The following is a 21,482-nucleotide window of genomic DNA, read 5'->3' as shown; positions in this document are numbered from 1 at the left end:
CTTGTAGAGGAGGGTGTCCAGTGTATATGTACCAAAAATCACGCACGAAAATTTAAAATTGTGCAAATTAGGGACCTTGCAATTGATGCGCATTTATATACGTCAACTGGACTGACAGTGACAAAACGTGTGGACATATACATCAACGGGACACGGCTGGTTAAGGCTGAGTAGACTAAAGACCGAGCACTGACTGCTGTTCCGCAGAGAAATACTAATAATCAAAAGTAAAGAAAATAGGCACAGGTTGGTGGTGACCAGTTTAATGTAGTTAAACTGATAAAGAAAATAAGAAAGGAAAAAATTGCAACTGACTGGGAAACTGTTACATAACATTAATAGAGATAAATCAATAACCACCAGTAAGATAGTGCCTATAGACTTTAATGATAACAAATACCTAGATGTGAGTGAGTATTATTTCATTAATAACTTCAGAGCTAGGAGTTAATATTCTGGAATGAGGTCGCCAGATGTCACAGGGGGGATGTGAATTTAAGAATAAAATATGCTAAATAGTACTTGAAAGTAGAGACAAGGAATTGACTTGTAAAAATGAAGTAGTAAGTTTTACTTTATGACGGCTAACTTCGCCAATTCTCTAAGGACGAGAATTTTATAAACGTTCTCAACAGTACACAGCAGAGACAAACTGCTCACGAATGCTGATTGTTATTACTGTTAACCTCTTGAGACAGTGACTCCACCCCTGACAATCAATAACTAATACTAATAATGATGGACAGGTTCTTGCCGGTGCTTAACTCCTAGCTGGCACAACAGATTTAAGTTTGATACAAAAGAACTGGCGTAAGTACCAGTTACGAATAATGTAAAGAGTTTGTGCAAACTAGGAGCGGTAACTAAAGTAAGCTTAATGTGGAGAAATAAAACATGATTCTAATTACATTAAGCTAAAAAAAAAAAAAGAACTGTAAATTTATTGATTACAATAAAATAAATTTTTTGTTATATGAATCTCAAAAATGAATTCAAAAGGAGAATTCACGGTCACAGAGGGACTCATGAACTCAAATAACAAAGGAAATACACTCACTCGCTCATTCAAAAGCTAATCAGACTTAAGCCTAGAAAAACAAATGGAAATACTGGTCAGTGGAGGGAATGGAGCTGAAGCTATGAAAGACTGGGTGTCTGCGTGATGAACACCAAGCGCTGCTATTTGCTGCAAGTCCATTTGGCCTATCACCGTCTAGGTGGAGATCCATGAAATTGCTGTACAATGGAGACGCTGCTCTCAAGGCTGGGCACAAACGATCCTACCCTCGAGGCGGTCCAAAACTGACTAAGTTCAAAGTGGGAAGAGAGGTAAGAGATGGCCGTGTTTGCCAGAAGTAGGCGTGGCCTAACTTCAATGGTCAATGGAGAGAGGGCGAATGATATACACAAGCAGTAAAATCACTCGGTGAAAGCATTAATGTTGTGCATAAGAATGGTCACTTATGAAACAGCAACAAATGTTCCTGAAAACCATCCTGATCGAAGTGCACACAAGGACGGTTGAACAGAGTGATGCCCAGTGGGAATTCCAGTAGAGTTCGTGGTTTTCTCACCAAAGTACGATGTCACGAATTTGTATAAATACACAATCGCGTGAATTCGCGACATGGACTCATAAGCATATGAGCGGATAGGATTAGATGTACAGCTTAGAAGGTCATTGATGAATAAGAGGAAGTGAGTTGGTGATAGGACAGAGGCCTGAGGAACACCACTGTTGATAGATCTAGGAGAAGAACGATGGCTGTCTCTAACAGCGGCTATAAAATGACCAGAAAGGAAGCTATAGCTGAAGGCACAGATAGAAGGATAGAAACCATAAGAGGGCAATATGGAAATTAAAGATTTGTGCCAAACTCGATCGAAAGCATTTGAGATGTCAAGTGCAATGGCAAAGCTTTTGCCAAAGTCTCGAAAGAAGGATTATCAGGGGTCTGAAAGGTAGATAAGAAGATCGCCAGTGGAGCATCTCTGACAGAACCCAAATTGGCGATCAGAAAGAAGGTTGTGATAGGAAAGGCGCTTTAAAATTTTTCTGTTAATAATTAACTCGAAAACTTTTGAGATACAGGATGTTAAAGCAACTGGACGATAATTAGAGGGTTGGGAATGGTCACCCTTCTTTGGACTGGCTGAATGAGAGCAAACTTCCAGCAAGATTGAAAGATACAAGTTGAGAGACTAAGGCAAAAGAGTTTACCTAGGTAGGGTGTAAGCACAAAAGCACAGTTCTTGAGGACAACAGGAAGGACTCCATGAGGCTCATATGCCTTGTCAGTATTGAGGCCTGTGATGGCAGAAAATACATCAGCTGAAGAAATTTTTTGTCAGCCATGAGGAAGTCAGAGGGGGAAAGTGAAGGAGGAACAGCACCAGAATCGTTTAAGGTGGAAATGGAGGAGAAAGTCTGAGCGAAGAGATCGTCTTTATCGGTAGTAGAAATAGCTACAGAACCATCAGAGTAGAAAAGAGGAGGGAAGGTTGATGAGGTAAAGTTGTTAGAAAGGATTTTGGCAAGGTGCCAGAAGGAGCGGGAAGGATTTGATTTGGAGAGTTGAGAGCACTAAGTAGGGATGAAATTGTTTTTAGCAGAACAAAGAACAGACTTAGCATGATTCCAGGCAGAAACATAAAAAAATATGTGATTCAGGGGTGGGATGGCTCTGGTACCTTTTATAGGCCCTCTCCTTGTTGCGGACAGCATTAGAACAAATGTGATTAAACCAGGCTTTCTTGCATTAGTCAAAAGATATGAGAAAGGAATGTATGCTTCCATGCCCGCGAGAATAACCTCCGTAATGTGCAAGGCACACTCAGGTGGCTCACGGCCATGGAAGCAATAATCATTCCATGGAAAATGGAACATGTACGAAACACTGTCTTGATTAATTTCGCATGCATGTTTGAAGCACCATTTTCATGGACCTGTTCATAACGTCATGTAGAATCATGTTGTGGTAGCCCTTGCGTGCACGCTTCCCGCACTGGGCATGAATGTAGCTGACTAGACAGTTAACTGACTACAACAGATGGTGAGTGGGGATTGCCTCAGCATCATGAAGTGGGCCAAGGACCAAGTGTTATGATTAATAAAACTTTATCAGGCTCATCGTGATTTCTGAGATCAGACAGACTTAGAATACAAACGCGAGATTAAGAAACTAGACACATGGAACGAAATCAGTGACATACTGTGGGTGGATCGTGCCAGTGACATGAAGAAGATCGATATTTTGATTGGAAAGTTCCGATGAAAGAGAAAATAAACAGAAAATCATGGCAGGATGCAGATGACGTATATAGAGGCTCATGGTTTGCCCCCAAAACCAGAGTTTCCTGCTCGATGAAAATAAACCACGCACTACATTAGATGCTGAACTTCAGTTTAAAAAAATCCTGAATAACCCACTGGCATTTACATGTGCAGCATAATTCCAGTATTGTCATGTATTATATCACTGATTACACGATGTCTGTACCCACTTCTACCACTTCACGATTGGCATACTTAATATCGGCCCAGAAGTTTTGTTTCCTGTCCATGATGAACCATCGTGGCAGCCGCAGCAAACAATAAAATTTCTCCTGCCAGTAACAGGGAAGCACTGCTAGAGACACGTGCCGTACCGGCATCAAGATTCTGGCATGCAGATAAATGTTTGTTTCAGCGTTTCGACCAATTTATACAGCAGCGAGTGTCCAAGCAAGAAAACGATATATGGAAACGAAAAAACTATGAAACCGACAAAGGATCAAATTGGATGGAGGAAGTATATAAGAAGAAACACTTGCCAGAGATGAGGCATCATATTTTCAATAGGGTTGTCATGGGAATGATTATTTCACAGATGTACCTGGAGCTCGTTTCCAAATAAAAATTGAAAAAAACATTTTTTTTATTTTCATTCTAAGGTCTGAATATGTCAATACTGGTGTTTAACATTTCACTGTCCATGTTATTTGATAGTTCTGCTTTTGTGGTTTCTGTTAAATACTTTCAGAATACTATTTCACATCAACTCTTTCGTGGGAATTACGGTCAAATTGATAATGAGCATGATGTTGATTTTTTCTTTACCTGATTCCATGTCAAAATTTTTTAACAAACCTGGTGAACGCAAAATGAAAGACATATTAGATTTATTTGTTGAAGTTAAAGATCTCTGAAACAGTTCGACGTGCTGATATAAGGGTAATTTCATGTACAGTACAACCATCCATAATATTTACGTATTTCTACAGGAGAGAAATAATGGATTCATGCCATTAATTTAACACAAACACGCACGCGCGCGCACGCACGCACACACACACACACACACACACACACACACACACACACACACACACACACACACACACACACACACACACACACACACACACACACACACACACACACACACACACACACACACACACACACACACACACACACACACACACACACACACACACACACACACACACACACACACACACACACACACACACACACACACACACACACACACACACACACACACACACACACACACACACACACACACACACACACACACACACACACACACACACACACACACACACACACACACACACACACACACACACACACACACACACACACACACACACACACACACACACACACACACACACACACACACACACACACACACACACACACACACACACACACACACACACACACGTCACCATTGCACTCACACCCGCTCACACGCACTTGATTGCATGTCAGATCTCCTACGTGAAGTTCATTGCGTCTGAAACCGTTTCGAGCATTGTGGCTCTGGGGCTCAAGATGATGACCCGCTTCCCCCCAGGCGCGTCAGGGTCGTCGACCACCTTTGTTTTGTTGAACACCGACAGTCGAACGACAGCCACCAGCAAATGCGGACCCGTTGCCAATCTGAAGGGGAAGACTTAGATTTGTGGCTCGAGTGCGCAAGGGACATTAAGAAAAAATATCAGTATTTGACATGTCTAACCAAATGTTGCCAGGTCCTTATCCACCTTTAAAATCCTGTCACCAGTTTGATCAACATGTCTCAAATTTATGCCTATTGGTTGCATGAGTTAAGGAAGTCAGTGTTTATAATCCTAATATTCCCCTAGAATTCCTTACCAATTATTCACATACATATCTGTACTACTGTCCTCCGGCTGATCAAATAATTTCTTCATAATTGAGTTTATATCATCACACTCCCTACTCCATCTTTTCCGCGACTTTGTCTTCCAGTTTGTTAAACGTAGAAACATATCTCAGAGACCTTAAAGAAGAAGAAGTCTGCTAAGCTTAATACATCTTTAGTGACATGAGTATGTGTAATGGTCATTACAGTGATTTTTAAGTTTATCTGACTAAACTTCCTGGCCACTTCGTTGTAACACGTTCATAATGATGACGTTAGTGTGTATTTTTTCTTGCCGATGTTTATTTGTATTTTTTCTTGTCATCACCAAACGACTCAAAGCACGGAGTTGGTGAGGGATTGTACTGTCTTTCGTAAGCGCTTGAGGATAATGCCTATGCTATGGGAGGGAGACCTTTCTTCTATGTGGAGGCACTCAAATTCCTTAGTAAGATTTAATATGAAGTGGGTTTAATGTCTTACTTTTACCCTTTTATCATATGATATTGTCGACTTTTATTCTTTATATTGTCGCCTATTCATAGTTATCCGCTACACAAGACCCTGACAGTTTTTGTTTAATTTATACACTCTCTCATCTCCATGTGTTTTCATCCTGTTTTGGAGAAATTTATTGGGTTCCTCGTATAAGGGTCAGTTATAGCTTTTTCAACTGCCACTTAACAGAAAAGTGGAGCCCTAAGCTGAATATATTTGCCTCAAGGTATGAAAAATAAAGACTTGAATGTATTTAAAAGATTAAGTGTGTTACTATAATCAGCTGATGTTAGTTTCTTCTCCAATTTAGGTAAAAGCCTAGCACTCTTACGTGTAAAACTTGTCGGGAAAAAGTGGGAGGAGGAAGGTGGGAGCCAGACCACGTGATGGAGTCCACCAGGCAACTTTCTGTGGCTGTGAGTCTCCCGAGTTGTAGGGCAACTCCACCAACACGCTGCACCTTCAAAAGCACATACAAATAATTAATTCTCTGGCTGTGGTGAGGTTCCATAAGCTGAACAGAACTTTGTCTTAGCTGAAGGGTGGGGGTGGGGGGTGGAGTGAAGAGATATAAGCGATGGGGGTGGGAATTTGAGGGATGGCAGCCAAACAGCAGAGGAAAAGGCAACGTGGAGGTGATTTGCTTATGTCCATCCCTTGCGAGATTAAGGTTTCTGGCAATAGAGAAGTAAAAGCCTCAAAAATTTATATACTTCCGATGCTTTACCAGACATTAATCTTGATAGTTTTTTTTTACGTTTCTGATGTGTATATCTTTTCCTTGAGTATTATTTAATCGTCTGACATTGCAGTTAAAGAGTGAACTGAAGACTTTATCCATTATGCATATGGAATCTAATTTATTATATTCCTTCCTCCCATTCATGAGGCCCATTTAATGTACTGAGTGGACAGATACCAGAAAAGGAACATAGACAATAATGAACAGTTAATCCATACGAAGCTCTGGCGCCAATAATCTGACGTTTTTCTTCATGTCAGGAAGACCTCCCATATGATATGTATCTCCTAAGTTATCGTCTAGCAGCAGTGTGAGTATACTACTATAATTCGTCACGGGATACAAGAGATTAATAACTGAATGGACAGTGACAGTTTTCTTCCTATTAGGAAGCCCTCCAATCTGTTATGTACCGCCTAATGTACCGTCTGTATGTGGTGGGAATATTCTACTATAATACGTCATGGACTTCAAGAGGTTAACATCGAAATGCCCCGTGATGTAGTCCATAACTTCTTAGCCTAGCCTAGGAATATATTATCACTCAAAGAATAACCCACTTTGCAACGCTCCTTCTTGCACCTTTTCAAAATCGTCTTAGCATCGGAGACTATTTAACTCTCCTCGTGTTAATTATCATAGGCCACAAGGTTCACAAGCATCACAATTAATGATCATGTGTATTCTACATCGTTTACATGTAAAGTAGCGGATTTTCCCTTTACATGTGTAATTGCCTACTCTTGTCCCACAGAGAGATCGATTGGCTTATGTGGCTATACGATTGAGAGAATATTCAAACACTCACTAAATTAGGGTTTTTCCTTAATAAAAAGTTGCTGTCTTCTCTAGGCTTACAGTTAAGTGCATTTGCGAAATATAAGAAATAACTCACTGGATCACTGATGTCGTTCTTTGTTTTTAATCATGTTCAGTCTTTTCGTTTCCAGACACAGGTTGTGATGGTTGGTGCATTCGTTCACCATGATTTGTCACCTGTGTCTTAAGACATGAGGTATATGGAAGCTACTTGTGCTTAATTTTTGTTGTTAGTGTGCTCCACCCTGTTTCTCCAACACCGTCATACCAGCTCGTCGGGCTTAATCTTTTCCACTCATGCCACTTTTTCCCACCCGCGTTGCGAAGCGAGGGGAGTGCTAATGTTGCTCTTTGTGAGGTTGGCTGGCTGGCTTTGTTTGTGTGTCTTTTACATCCTGATTTTGCGTCAAATCAGAAAATGTAGGTGCAAAATTATGTCCCGAGGAAAAATCTTTCTGGCTACGTGGGTGGTGAGATCCCATCACTGGATGGCTTCAAGTTTCCTACTCAAACACCATTCGTAACATCGACGGTGTAAGAGAAAACTTAACTTTAACATTCCCAACATTAGTGTATATCCTCGTATCATTCCCGTCTTTAAAGGGCATTCTCGTGCCACTTTAACCACCTCCACCACACTCATGCTATATCACCCACACCGTTCCATCCAACTCACCCACTTTTCATCCCTAATCATTGACTTGCACTTTACTGGCTAACCTACAACACACATCTTCACATGATAACCAATAAATCACTTGTATTTAATTGTTGTGCTTGTGACACAAGATGATAACACTGGTAGAGCACTTATCAAGTTACTATATAATGCTTTTTGCAACAACATTCATTCATTAAGCCTGCTACAGTTAATGAACATCATTTTCAGACTGTGCATAATTAATACAGGCAAAATAGTATGTACGACAAAGGACTTACCTCAGAGAGGGTTCATGGGTTATAATGATAAGCATGGAGTTGGTCTTTCCCAGGGTGCCGCGCAAATGTGAGAGGCGGGTGAGAGGAAGGCGGGTGAGGACAAGGAACCTTGTTGACCACACTTGGAGGCGGCCCTTGGAAGACCACTCGGCGAAGGCGGCAAGAAAGGCTGGGTCGTCACTCACCACCACCACCGTCATGGATCTTGAGGTTTTCCTTATCTGCAAAAGGACGACATAATCATATGCAAGTGTGTGTGCAGATATATATTTACACACAGTCGCAAAGAGAGAGAGAGAGAGAGAGAGCATTGTTTTACAAGCATGAGTCTATTAATGCATGAATACTGACGTCAAAGTCCAGTTGTGCAGAAAAAATGTCAGAAATCTATGATCAGGATACATTGCCGAACGACGATCCAGCCCAAACAGTTGTGTCAAATGGGAAACATCTGAACGAATAACAAAAGGAAATATAAAAACATAAAAATTTCAAGGATATTTGAAATGTATGATGTGATGGTGTTGCAATATTATAACCTGACAGATGGTGAAGGGATGACTGGGCAGCTCTGGCATTCACAAAACCAGGTATGAGTATCCATGGACAGAGTAAACTCTCTGAAGGAGGTAGTTCTCTATGAATCAACAACTGAGATGAAATATCAGGTATTATGGAGAGTGTTAAGCCTCAGATGATAAATAAGGTCCTTATAATTATATCTGCACTTGTTGATGACACTAATAACTCGAAGTGACCGAATGAGAACTGGACCTCTTACAGTATGTGATCGAGGACGCAAACAGACCTGGAACAGTCAAGCACTGATGCAAGGGGCGCCTTTGTGTGCCTAAGGAAATGCCATTGGACACTTTCTGAAAACCTTAAGCAATGTACATAGACATTTATAATTTAAGCACAACTTTGAACAGAGCTGACCTAGTTGGAAGAACAGTATGACATTATCATATTGCCTTATTTGTATGTATACAGTACATACATATACATTCATCTATCAAAGATAAACCGCCATTAGTTCCCAAACAGTTACAGTATACTGTAATTCAGTCTTATGTTTGCTCTTAAGCTACTCCCAGTTCATTCACTCGTTTGTTTATTAACGCTCCAACACGCTTGCTTGCTTCGGCCTTGGTCTCCTAATGGCGGCTCTCCATGCTGCTCGATCTCCAGCAGTCATTCCCAATAAAAGTTGACAGCAGCAAGTTAACCCACGGCCTGGCTAGTTTGCCTGTAAGTACACATCTAAATTGACTCGGGGATACATTCTTAGAATTTTTCATCATCATCCATTGGTATCCCAGGGAGCCATTGTGGCTATGACAAAGGCAACTATTATCTGGATGCTGGAGTCTTGATGAGGTTTGCCAGACAGTGCTGTAATGTAATAGTGATTTCGAGGGTGAGGAGTCTGGCTGGTCAGTCTAGGCAGTGGGTAGTGCTGTGGGGTCTTTGGCGGTGAAAAGGGGGTCAGCTGCCTTATCCCCCTCATGAGGCACCATGCTGTCAATGCCAGTGAAGTCAGTGGGCCTGAAGGGGCTCCGTTTGGTGTTACCAGCAACTCCTTCTAACAACTCATTCAGGAGGTGTGTTAGTGTACTGAATGATGTCTTGTGATTGTCATTCTCAGAGAGCTCAGTTAAACATATCCATGCAGTTAACGCAGAAAGTGATTTGGTGCCGGCCAAAGTGCTACTGGAAGAGCAGAAGCAGGAAGCCTCTGAGAGTGGACGGTGGGTCTGTTTTTATTGTGCCTCCCGTTTCTTCTTGGGATACTTTTGTTCCCTCCCTCCTCCCTTTCAGATTCGAGAACTCCCATCTCACAGACGTCGGTATTGCTTTGCGCAAGTTAATCCAGGTGACAAAGCAGCATTAAAAGAAAGTTCTGTGTGTCAATGATTCGATTTCTTATCATTCACAGTCATTTGTGAAATCTTATATCTAACTCCAAATCTCCAACGAGCTTTGATTTTCCTTACTGATGACGGAAGAGTGTCCTACTCTCCTGAGAATAAAAATGTGAACGTTAACTTACAAAGCCCGCCTGACTAATCACTTGGGAAAGCTGTGTGCGCGTCATGTTGGCGTCCTGACCTCTCGCCGCCACTTTGAATACACCCACACCCCATGGCGCTGCCACCTCACTTACACCACCGAACTGTAAATTATTAGAACACAGCAATTTCTCATCCTCCAGCTCATATCATAATGGATTGCAATTTTGTATTAAAGCATTAAAGTACAGTAGACCATTATCAAATGCACCTTAAGTATAATAAGAAAATTCGTACCGAGTAATTCTCCGTCATAAAGACAGTGCAATGATCCCGTTCCTTTGCTGCTTCAAGTATCGCATTCAGAACTTCGATTACTAGTCCTTCCTCCTCGGTAGCATCTGGATATGGCTAACAAGAATTACAGAAGTGGTACTGGAAGGCAGAAGAATCTAGTAATTGGAAATAAAAGCAATGAAAATAAAGGCAATTATTTACATTAGGCAACAGCAAACACTGCACATTCTGCAAACAGCGCTAACAAAGAAGCAGGAACATCAGGTCAGCAACCCGTGCCAACCCAAAGCACAACAATTTTAAACAGTTTTGTACTCAGTGTGGATTGTTAGTAATTACCTTAAGATAATTAGGCACATAGGCCACACAGACCTTATAGTTCAGTGTAGTGGTCCAGGAAGTATATTAGTTACAGAACTAAAAGACACTGAGTAAACCAAAGAGCATGAAAAATCTTCGTTCCCCATAAATCCCCTAGCCATTAGTCATGGAGAGAATACCCAAGGAATCTTGCATAGCAAAGGCGAAACAAAAATTATAAGTATTTTCCTGCTGTCTTACAATTCAGAGAATTTTATACAAAGAGCATGCCTTAAATGTGTATTTATTTTCTGGTGCTTCTTTTATTTTCTTTAGTAAATTTACACGGAAATAATGTAGTTAATATAGCATTTCTTCATTACATTATTCTGCTTAATCTTACTGAAATACAACTTTTACTTTAAGGTAGTGATGAAAAAGATATACACAGGCACAAGCATACAAACGGTTAATTAACCTGCCTTCAAATTGATTAATATAAGTAATACAGAAGTTTCTTCCATTACCTACAGCGGGACGCTCAGCACACACTGGGGACAATATTCCTATTTCAACATTGTTGAATCTTTTTATAGTTTTGAAACAAATCAGTTTACCTCTTACCTCACTTTCTAAATGAATGATAATACTAGTTTCCTTAGCCATTCTTCATAGTTTTTAGTTTTTAATAACGAATTAACTGAGTAACCTGTCTTTGAACAAATACTGAATAGACCAATTCAGTTATTAATTGCGAATTCTAAAACTTGTCTGATTAACCTTCTATATAAAAGTAAAACGGCCTCTTTGCCGATATATGAGCATATTATTTTTCTGAAACATGAATCTCGTAGTCTTTGACGAAGTGTGTGTGTGTGTGTGTGTGTGTGTGTGTGTGTGTGTGTGTGTGTGTGTGTGTGTGTGTGTAGCTCACTATCGGTGGGCATGGCACAGTTTGGCCCCAGAGAGATGATGATGATGATGACGATGATGTCAAACGAAAAGTGTTACAGAAAACAGTCTTAGTGCTAAGTATTGTATTAATACAGATCCGTTTCTTAGGGATAACTGTGGTATTATGTGCGTTTACTGTGAGCGTCTTGGCTTCATTGTCTCCTGCTGTGGCTGGGGATGCACAGTTATTGTTTTTATCATCATCGCATTTTCTGGAATAGTTTTAAAACTTCCAGCATGCGACATTTGACACTCAAGTTAAATATTGGTTGCTATTTAGAAGACCACTAAGTTTATTTTATTTATTCATTCATTTATTTATTATTTTATTAAAATGCAGTTATTTTAGGGAAGACTGCATTTCCAGTTTATCATAATATGCAAATTTGGATACTGTATTGCTTAACCCTAAGCCTATATCACTTCCTCTATACAAATGATATACAATAGAAGGCTGAGCCCCATGGAACCCAACTACTGAAGGTTATCCACGGGGAAGGTAAAACATCAAAGGTTTTTCAGTCTCTTTGTTATCCAGTTTGTTAACCAGTTATGTCTTATCTGATAATTAAATATTAGTAATTATGAACACGAGATATTCAAGCAGATCACGCAGACATTATTTCTCCTTCTGAGGCCATGTTGGCGACCCTTAATTAGTCTTAGGGATTCTTGGTGTAACATCCTTGTATCTCTCAACAATGGACTGAGCATTTTTCATACAAGTGACGTGAAACTGCCTGGTTTGCGCTCTCCTACCCTTCTGAAAATTGGTGAAACATATACCAGTTTTCAGTCCTGTGGCACAACTTGGTCATGTGACTGCTCAGCTTCTGAACGAGATTTTTCACTACATGTGCACAACAACTTGTTGCAAACTTGGTGTAAATTTGTTTGGACCTGAAGTTTAATTTCAAAAATATGCTATATTTTCTCGTCTGTCATTATTTAATTTCCACCTGCGTTCATTCAGTGGTTCTGTCTCAATGATATAATCACTCGCCGTGACAGTTAATAATATCCAAAATAACCCACGCAGACTATGAATAATATATTCAGTAATATATACCGGTTCGTCAGTGTCTTTAATTAGAGGTCACATATCATTCTTATGGTGTTAACAGTCGTAGTTTATGTTTATTTGTGACTTAACTTTTTGTTATTAAGCCTTAATAAGAAAACTTCAAAGACTATACGCGTTATAGGTCGGCACTGGCAAGAACAACATTGTTCTCTGCATCCAGTATTGTACGATGGACAAAATTATACTCACTTTTTGAGAGTTATTCTGAGAGATACTGCTTAAGTGTGTGGATGGACAAGTGCCCCCCCCCCCAATACATAATATAACTTGGCTGGGTGAGTGTGTAGAAGCTGCAGTTAAGGAGAAAAGAAGGCTTTTTCGGGAATGGAAAAGGGATGGTAACTTACAGGAATACTTGGCTGCATAGTGTAGGGCTAAAAATGAGGAATATATGGTAAAATCTGAGTCATACAGACCTTTACCAGATAACCTAATTAGTGTAGAAAGGAAAAGTATGATATTTGAGGTGGCATATCACATGAAGAGGAGAAACAAGTCTATCATAGGTAAGCAGGGTTTGAAGAATGATGAAGGAAAGAATGGTGAAATAGTGGAGGTAATAAAGGTTCCTGGAGAGAGCACTATAAACGGTTGTTTAATGACGAGTTTGACTGGAACAGGGAAGGTTTAGAGTCAGCAGATCAAGTGTTTGGCCCTTGGCCATTGATTGATTGATGCCGCTACTGTGAGCAGGGCAATGGGAAGGATGCAGATGGGGTAGGCGGCAGGTGTGTCTCGGTTGTCTACTGAAATGCTGACGGCCTCAGGTGTTACAGGGGTGAGGTTAGTTCCAGTCTTGATAAATACAATTATATATTGGTGTGTTGTTCCAGATGACTGGCTGATGAGAGTGATGGTATACAGGGGGAAGGGTGATGCCCTTGAAAGATTAAATTATAGTGACATAAAACTTTTGGACCAGATAATGAAGGTAATGGAAAGAGTTCTAGAAAGCATGGTAAGTGGAAGAGTGAATATTGATGACATGCAGTTTGGATTTATGACATGAAAAGGGAACACTGATGCCATATTCATTGTTCGACAGCTTCAGGAAAAATATATGGGAAAGAAAGGGGGTCAGTACTTTGTTTTTTGTTGATTTCGAGAAGGCCTTTGACAAAGTCCGTAGGGAGGTGGTGAAGTGGGCAATGAGAAAGCTCTTAATCGATGAGCAGCTGGTTAGAGTGGTAATTCTGTAGTTTGTTTGTGGGTGCTCGCACCCAGGTATGAGTGAATGGAAATTTGAGTGATGAGTTTTCCATCAATGTTAGTGTGCTTCAGGGGTCAGTCTTGAGCCCGTTGTTGTTTATCATAGTGCTAGAAGCCGTTTCACGTGACTTCAGAAATGGACTCCCGTGGGAGAAGTTGTATGCCGATGATTTGGTGTTGACTGAAGAGAATGAAAGGGAGGCAGAGGAAAGATTTATGAAGTGGAGAGATGGTATGGGGCACATGGGCTTGAGAGTAAATGTAGATAAAACTAGAAAGCACTCAGAGAGGGTATATCTCCACCAATGTCATTGTCATTAAAAAGGATCTGAATCTGCCCCCAAGTTTAACAAATTCTTTATTTGTCTATGGCCCACCCTTCCACAAAATTTAACTGAAATTCATTGAGAACTTTTGGAGATATTGTTCGAGATACTCAACATCCAGATCCGGATCCGCCCCAAAATTTAATTACTTTCTTCTTGGACCATGGTCCATCCTTCCACAAAATTAAATTGAAATTCAATGAGAGCTTTTGGGGATATCATCTGGAGAAACAGACGGACAAAGAGACAGACAAACATAGGCGAATAAATAATCTCCTCCAACAAAGTTGGAGGAGGTGATAAAGGTGATGGTATCTAGGTATGATGGTAGTACTGTCAAATAAGAGGGAGAGTGGCCATGTGCGGTTTGCCACAAGGGCGTGGGAAGTAATTCCATCTTGTGCAGTGCTAGTGATAAGTGGGTGCATAAGAGATGTAGTGGTATTAGTGGTAGACTGCGAGATAATCCTGATGTCTTGTGTGTGGTGTGTCAGGAGAGCATGTAGAGATTGTGAAGTGCGAAGGGATTGTTTTTGCTCGTAAGTTTCTCATGTGTGTGGAAGAGTTTAGTTATTTGGGAGACATGTGCTGCAGGTGGGGCTGGATCTAGCTCTATGGTTAGAGCGAGGAGTGGATGGAAAAAGTTCAGGGAGCTGTTGCCTCTCCTGACAGTGAGAGGGCTCACCGGCCGTGCTAAAGGATATTTGTTTGCGGCATGTGTCAGGAGTGTAAAGCTCTATGATAGTGAGACCTGGGCAGGAAAGGAGGAGGATATTCCCAGGCTCAAACGTACAGAAATGACAGTGGTTAATTAGGTGGATGTGATAGGAAGCGTTATGAGGAACACACTGAGGTGGTTTGGCCATGTGGAGAGGATGGAGGGTGAAAGACTGACGAAGAGAGTGTGTGTGAGTGAGGTGGAGGGGGGAAGAGGGAGGGGGAGGACGAGGATGAGATGGAGGGATGGGGTGGAGAGGTATATGAGAGAGGGGTGTGTGAGTTGGGAACAGGGCAGTGAAATGGCGGGGGACAGGGCGACTTGGAGGCGATTTGTTTGTGGCCACCCCAAACGGGATTGAGGCGTCTGGCAGTAGATAGACAGATAGATGTGTAAGTCCTTGGATGTGAGGCCTGGAGGGGGGGGACTAGGTTTGCGGTGGAAAAATTAAGAGGAAGGATGGGACTGGAGTTTATTGATGTTGTGATGAGGAGACGTAGATTGAGATGGTTTGGGCATGTGGAGAGGATGGGGGATGACAATTGGGTGCAGAAAGTTAGAAGAGTTAATGTTAGAGGTAGGGTTGTGAAGGGTAGACTGAAAAAATACCTAGGATTAAGTCACTGAGTGTGATCTAAAGGATAAGGGACCGAATAGGGAGGCTGCCAGAGATTATGTAGCATGGAGAGCCGCCAGTAGGTGACCGAGCCCGATGCATGCATGTTGGAGGCTTTATAAACTAAGCAAAACGAAACGAGTATTACCTTAGGATTCAAGATGAAAAATTTCTCAAACAGTGATTAACAGTTCCAAACCATCCGTGTCCCTCTTTATATATATATATATATATATATATATATATATATATATATATATATATATATATATATGCAAGGAAGAGGGAACCAAAGGCCAGGAGCCCGCAAACAGTTCATTCCAAGAAAGAAAACAAAAACAACACGAAAGAGAGCCAAAATCAACTTCCGTTCATTTCAAGATTCCTGGACACGTCACGTTTTAAAGAATGGAGGTCATAGGAAGTAGGAAATACAGACAGAGGGAGACAGTTCCAGAGTTGCCCTGTTGCATAAATGAAGGACTGGGAGTAACGGTTAACTCTTGTATTAGAGAGTTGGACAGAAAAGTGATGAGAGTTTGCTGCTAGACAGGTGCTATGCGCTGTCGTAGAGGTGGACGAATGCAGGCAGACAGTTCAGAGGAGCAGTGATCATTGAAGTAGCGATAGAAGAGAGATAAAGAGGCAACAGTGCGGCAAAGAGACAGAGGTTGAAGGAAGCCAGTAAGAGGAGAAGAGTTAATGAGATGAAAAGCCTTTGACTCCACCCTACTGAGAAGAGCTGTATGTGGGGAACCTCCCCACACATGAGAGTTGTACTCTACACAGGGGAGGATAATACCCGTGTATAGAGTCAACAATTGTACAGGGGTAAAGAAGGAACGGAGTTGGCTTAGCACACCTAATCTCTTGGAAGCAGAATTTACAAGAGATGTAGTAGTATGATCTTTCCAAGACAAGTACAGAGTGAATGAAACCCCAAGGATGTTCAAGGATGATGCAGGATTAAGTTGAATATTATTAAATATTAGTGGGTACTCCCGTGGAAGAATTTGTCAGGTTGAGAACTAAGTCTTTGATGCATTAAAAACAAGATAAATTTTACCCTAAGAAATATGAGCCAAGTCAGACATTAGGTGTGCCGTAGCCTCATCCCTTGTTTGTTGAAGTAACTGCTGAGATGGACGTTGTGGGAACTGAATGGAAAGGTGAAGGATGGAGTCATCAGCATACGAGTGGATAGGGTTATATGTACAGCACAGAAGGTCATTGATGAATAAGAGGAAGATAGTTGGTGATAGGACAGAGTCCTGAGGAACACCACTGTTGATAGATGCAGGAGAAGAACGATGGCCGTCTACAACAGCGGCTATAGAACGACCAGAAAGGAAGCTATAGATGAAGGCACAGATAGAAGGATAGCAACCATAAGAGTGCAGTTTAGAAATTAAAGATTTATGCCAGACTCGATCGAAAGCCTTTGAGATGCCAAGTGCAATGGCAAAGCTTTCGCCAACGTCCCGAAAGGAGGATGACCAGGAGTCTGAAAGGTAGGTGAGATGATTGCCAGTGAAGCGTCCCTGACGGAACCCATACTGACGATCAGAAGGAAGGCTATGATAGGAAAGATGCTTTAAATTTTTTCTATTAAGAATTGACTCAAAAACTTTTGAGATACAGGATGTTAAAACAATTGGACGATAGTTAGAGGGTTGGGAATGGTCACCCATCTTTGGGACTGGCTGAATAAGAGCAAACTTTCAGCAAGAATGAAAGGTACAAGTTGGTAGACAAAGACGAAAGAGTTTGCCTAGGCAGGGTGTAAGCACAGAAGCACAGTTCTTGAGGACAACAGGAGGGACTCCATGAGGCTCATATGCCTTGTCAGTATTGAGGCCTGTGATGGCAGAAAATACATCAGCTGAAGAAATTTTTATGTCAGCCATGAGGAAGTCAGTAGGGGGAAGTGATGGAGGAACAACACCGGAATCATCTAAGGTGGAATTGGAGGAGAAAGTCTGAGTGATGAGATCTGCTTTATCAGTAGAAGAAATAGCTAAGGAACCATCAGAGTAGAAAAGAGGAGGGAAGGATGATGAGGTAAAGTTGTTAGAAAGGTTTTTGGCAAGGTGCCAGAAGGAGCGGGAAGAATTCAATTTGGAGAGTTGAGAGCATTTAATGTGGATGAAATTATTATTAGCAGAACGAAGAACAGACTTAGCACGATTCCGTGCAGAAACATAAAAAGGATGTGATTCAGGGGTGGGTTGGTTCCTGTACCTTTTATAGGCTCTCTCCTTTTTGCGGACAGCATTAGAACAAGCGTGATTAAACCAAGGCTTTCTTGCATTAGTCAAAGGATATGAGAAAGGAATGTATGCTTTCATGCCCGTGAGAATAACCTCCGTAATGTGCAAGGCACAGTCAGATGGCTTCCGGCCATGGAAGCAATAATCATTCCAGGGAAAACAAAACAAGTACTGTCTGTAGTGCCACAGACGACGTTTCTTTGGAGGGTCCACAGGCCATACTGGCGCGAAAGGACAAGTAAAGGTAATAAGGTTGTGATTGGAGGAGCCGAACGAAGAGAAAAGATCAACAGTGTAAGCAGAAAGATTAGTTGTAAGGAAGAGGTCAAGTATGTTGGAGCTCTCTCCAAGGCGGTCAGGGATACGGGTAGGGTGCTGTACAAGCTGCTCTAGGCCATTGAGGATGGAAAGGATGTAGGCATGTTCACTTGGTGGATCAGTGAAAGGAGAGGAGAGCCAAAGGTGGTGGTTAACATTGAAATCTCCTAGAATGGAGATTTCAGAGAAAGAAGAAATGGATAGAATGTGTTCCATCGTAGAAGTAAGATAGTTGAAGAATTTTTGATAATCAGTAGAATTAGGGGATAAGTAAACAGCACAGATAAATTTATTTAGAGAATGACTGGAAAGCCGAAGCCAGAGTGCAGAGAATTCAGAAGAATCGAGTTCAGGAACACGAGAGCAAGATAAGTCGTTGCGTATATATACACAGCAGCCACCTCTGGCTCTGAAATGAGTAAAGAGAAAGTAGGAGGATACAGAAAAGGGTTCGCTGTCGGTTGCCTCAGACAGCTGAGTCTCAGTCAGGAAACGAAGGTGAGGTTTATAGGAGGAGACGTGGTGCTCAACAGAGCGAAAGTTAGAGGAAATGTCGCGAATATTGCAGAACTGAAGAAGTGAGTCAGACAGTGGTTCCAGGCAGCTTGAGTCGTTACCGGGAGAGGGGAGGAAGGTGGGGGCATTTATGGTCCCCCCATCCCTGGGGACTCCGAGGCTATGTGTTGTGAAGCCATGATAGATTTGTTTTTGAATTTTGGAAAAGGAAATGTAGTGTGTACTGTGCATGTAGTTTGGTACTGATAGTTAGAGAAACTTGATAAGGGATAAAATCAAGCAGAAACTTTTGTATCATCATCATATAACAATGCAAATATGTTGGTACCGTTTTCCAGTTAAACTATTCACGGCTTTCAAAACAAGACCTTGATGCAAAATTGTCATGCAATATTCAGTGCTGTGCCTGTGAATGTAGCCGAAAATAAAATACACAGATTTTAAATGTCATGTTATATGCATTACCGTGCATGACAGTTTAGCCGAAAATGAAGTAGATTTTTACGGGTATAGTTATATCGTAAAGGATTAGAAAAAAAATTGTCTCATGTTCTGGAATGTGTACTTATGCTAACCTGGACACAGCCGATCACCATTCACAGTCTTTAACGCCGCCATAACAAAAAGAAGCCAAAGAGCAACTGCTTTTGCCACGATCCTCTGCATTTGCATACTGATGTCTGGAAAAAAAAAATGAACATGAGACTCCAAAAAGGTTAATGTTCTCGCTACAAGGACTTATTATTGCTATTTTTTTTTTTTATTGTTGTTATTGTTAGATCTGTAGAAACCCTCCAAAATATACGGATTAGACTCTACCTTCATTATCTTTTTAACGAATAGTATCAGACATTAGTTAGAGCAAACTGAAAAGATCACCAAAGCGTGAATGAATTGCTGGAGATCCTTAAGAAAGGAAATTTTCACTTAATAAACCATCCACTTACGCAGCTTAAAAAGTAGTCATATGAGCAATTAAATATATAAATACCTACTTTGTACTCCACGTATATATTAGTTACTGTATTTTAGTAGTTAAAAATAAAAAACTGAGAGCCTGCAAAACCTTTCCCTTCATAGAATACTGATTTTAAAAAAGCCAGAATTAAAACTTCGTTCAGATCGAGTCCTGGAAATACTGAGCTGAAAAGTCATGAGTTCATAGGGATTGGGAACTGGAGAATGAAGACAACTGCAGATTTGACTGATTTATTATGTGAGAGACACCATCAGAATCATCCACTTTATTTACCAAGTCATTCTATGTCTACCTTTCCCAGATCCAAAACACACACACACACACACACACACACACACACACACACACACACACACACACACACACACACACACACACACACACACACACACACACACACACACACACACACACAATATTCTATCTACACCGTGTCTCAAACATCCACATAATACATGCTTTCAATAAATTCTCCGCCAAAGGATATATATATATATATATATATATATATATATATATATATATATATATATATATATATATATATATATTGTTACGGAACAGCGAAAGATAATGTACACTTTAAGTGAGAATACTAAAAATCACTACTGTCCCGTAAAGTTCCAGGTTCAAAACAAAAGAGTTAGGTAAAATTATAAGTTAAAGTTTAATGCTCAAACTAACAACAAAACATTCAGGACTCATAAGGATAATGTAATGGCAAAAAACAGGTTAAATATATCGTTAACTGCAATAGCCTCTATTAACACGAAATTAGCATGAGTAAATTTATCTAAGTCAGCCCTGTTAAAATGAAAATACACTGGGTAATGCTCAGTTAATGCAAGATAAATTATTACAGATACAAAATATTATTAATGATGGCTGATAGTAAAACTTTACACTAAGCACAAAAACCTCACTAGGCCTACAAATCATCACCTTATGTTATACAGTACAAGAACAAAATGTAGTAACACTCATACTCAAATTACACAGCAGTTAGATGGCTGGAGACTTCCTAAGCACTCACAACAATAACTGTACAGGGGAGGACAGAGATGTGAACAAAATGAGGAGCAGATCTAAGTGGCAATGATGCAGAGACTGAGCTCATTATATAGGGGCCAGCAGAGCTTGATACAACTTGTAAGAAGGACGCGCAAATGAAGCCATGGGGACAAAGAGTTGACAATCCCGCTCTGAACAACAGAAAGGACGACTTACTCTACTATAACGGTAGAAGGGGGGGACTGAGGCAGAACACGCTCGTGATCAAACAGGCAGCACACTGTACGTTAGAATTACACAAAGGATGATGAAATCATAGGCTATGTAACACCTCCCCACAAAGAAAAAGAAATTTACAAAGGAAATTTCTTATTACTCTAAAACAATCTGTCTAAAGTCTAGATAAGCAATCTGCAATAACATTTTCTTTCCTAGTGTTACAAAACATGAGATCTCCCTAGCACGTCCAGTCATAGGTACTTGCCAGTATCCCTTTAACAAATCAAACTTACTTATGTACCTAGCCTTTCCGATCTTGTCTATGCAATCTTCCACGCGAGGGAGAGGGTAAGTGTCTGTTTTGGTTATCTGATTAACATGTCTGTAGTCGATGCAAAGCCGCTGTGACCCACCTGGCTTAGGGACTAGAGTGACAGGAGAACTCCACTAGCTCTGACAGGGCTCAATCATCTTG

At 40.8% G+C, this 21,482-nt stretch overlaps 1 protein-coding gene across 1 annotated transcript in view; it reads right to left on the bottom strand.

Annotated features, from left to right (window-relative positions):
• The window catches only part of LOC145397259 (putative glutamate receptor), a 61,873-nt gene that overhangs the window by 19,024 nt on the left and 21,367 nt on the right, over window positions 1–21,482 (bottom strand). The window contains exons 3-6 of the mRNA XM_080270457.1: window positions 10,232–10,354; window positions 8,179–8,399; window positions 6,010–6,138; window positions 4,793–4,954 (exon numbers count right to left, since the gene is read on the bottom strand). Coding sequence (XP_080126583.1) covers window positions 4,793–4,954; window positions 6,010–6,138; window positions 8,179–8,399; window positions 10,232–10,354 — 635 coding nt within the window. The remainder of the gene's footprint in view (window positions 1–4,792; window positions 4,955–6,009; window positions 6,139–8,178; window positions 8,400–10,231; window positions 10,355–21,482) is intronic.

Source organism: Coenobita brevimanus, chromosome 40, assembly GCF_032717465.1.
Source record: "Coenobita brevimanus isolate Jiangsu-jjx chromosome 40, ASM3271746v2, whole genome shotgun sequence".
NCBI classification, from domain to species: Eukaryota; Metazoa; Arthropoda; class Malacostraca; order Decapoda; family Coenobitidae; genus Coenobita; species Coenobita brevimanus.
This window is presented reverse-complemented; position numbering and strand designations above follow the sequence as displayed.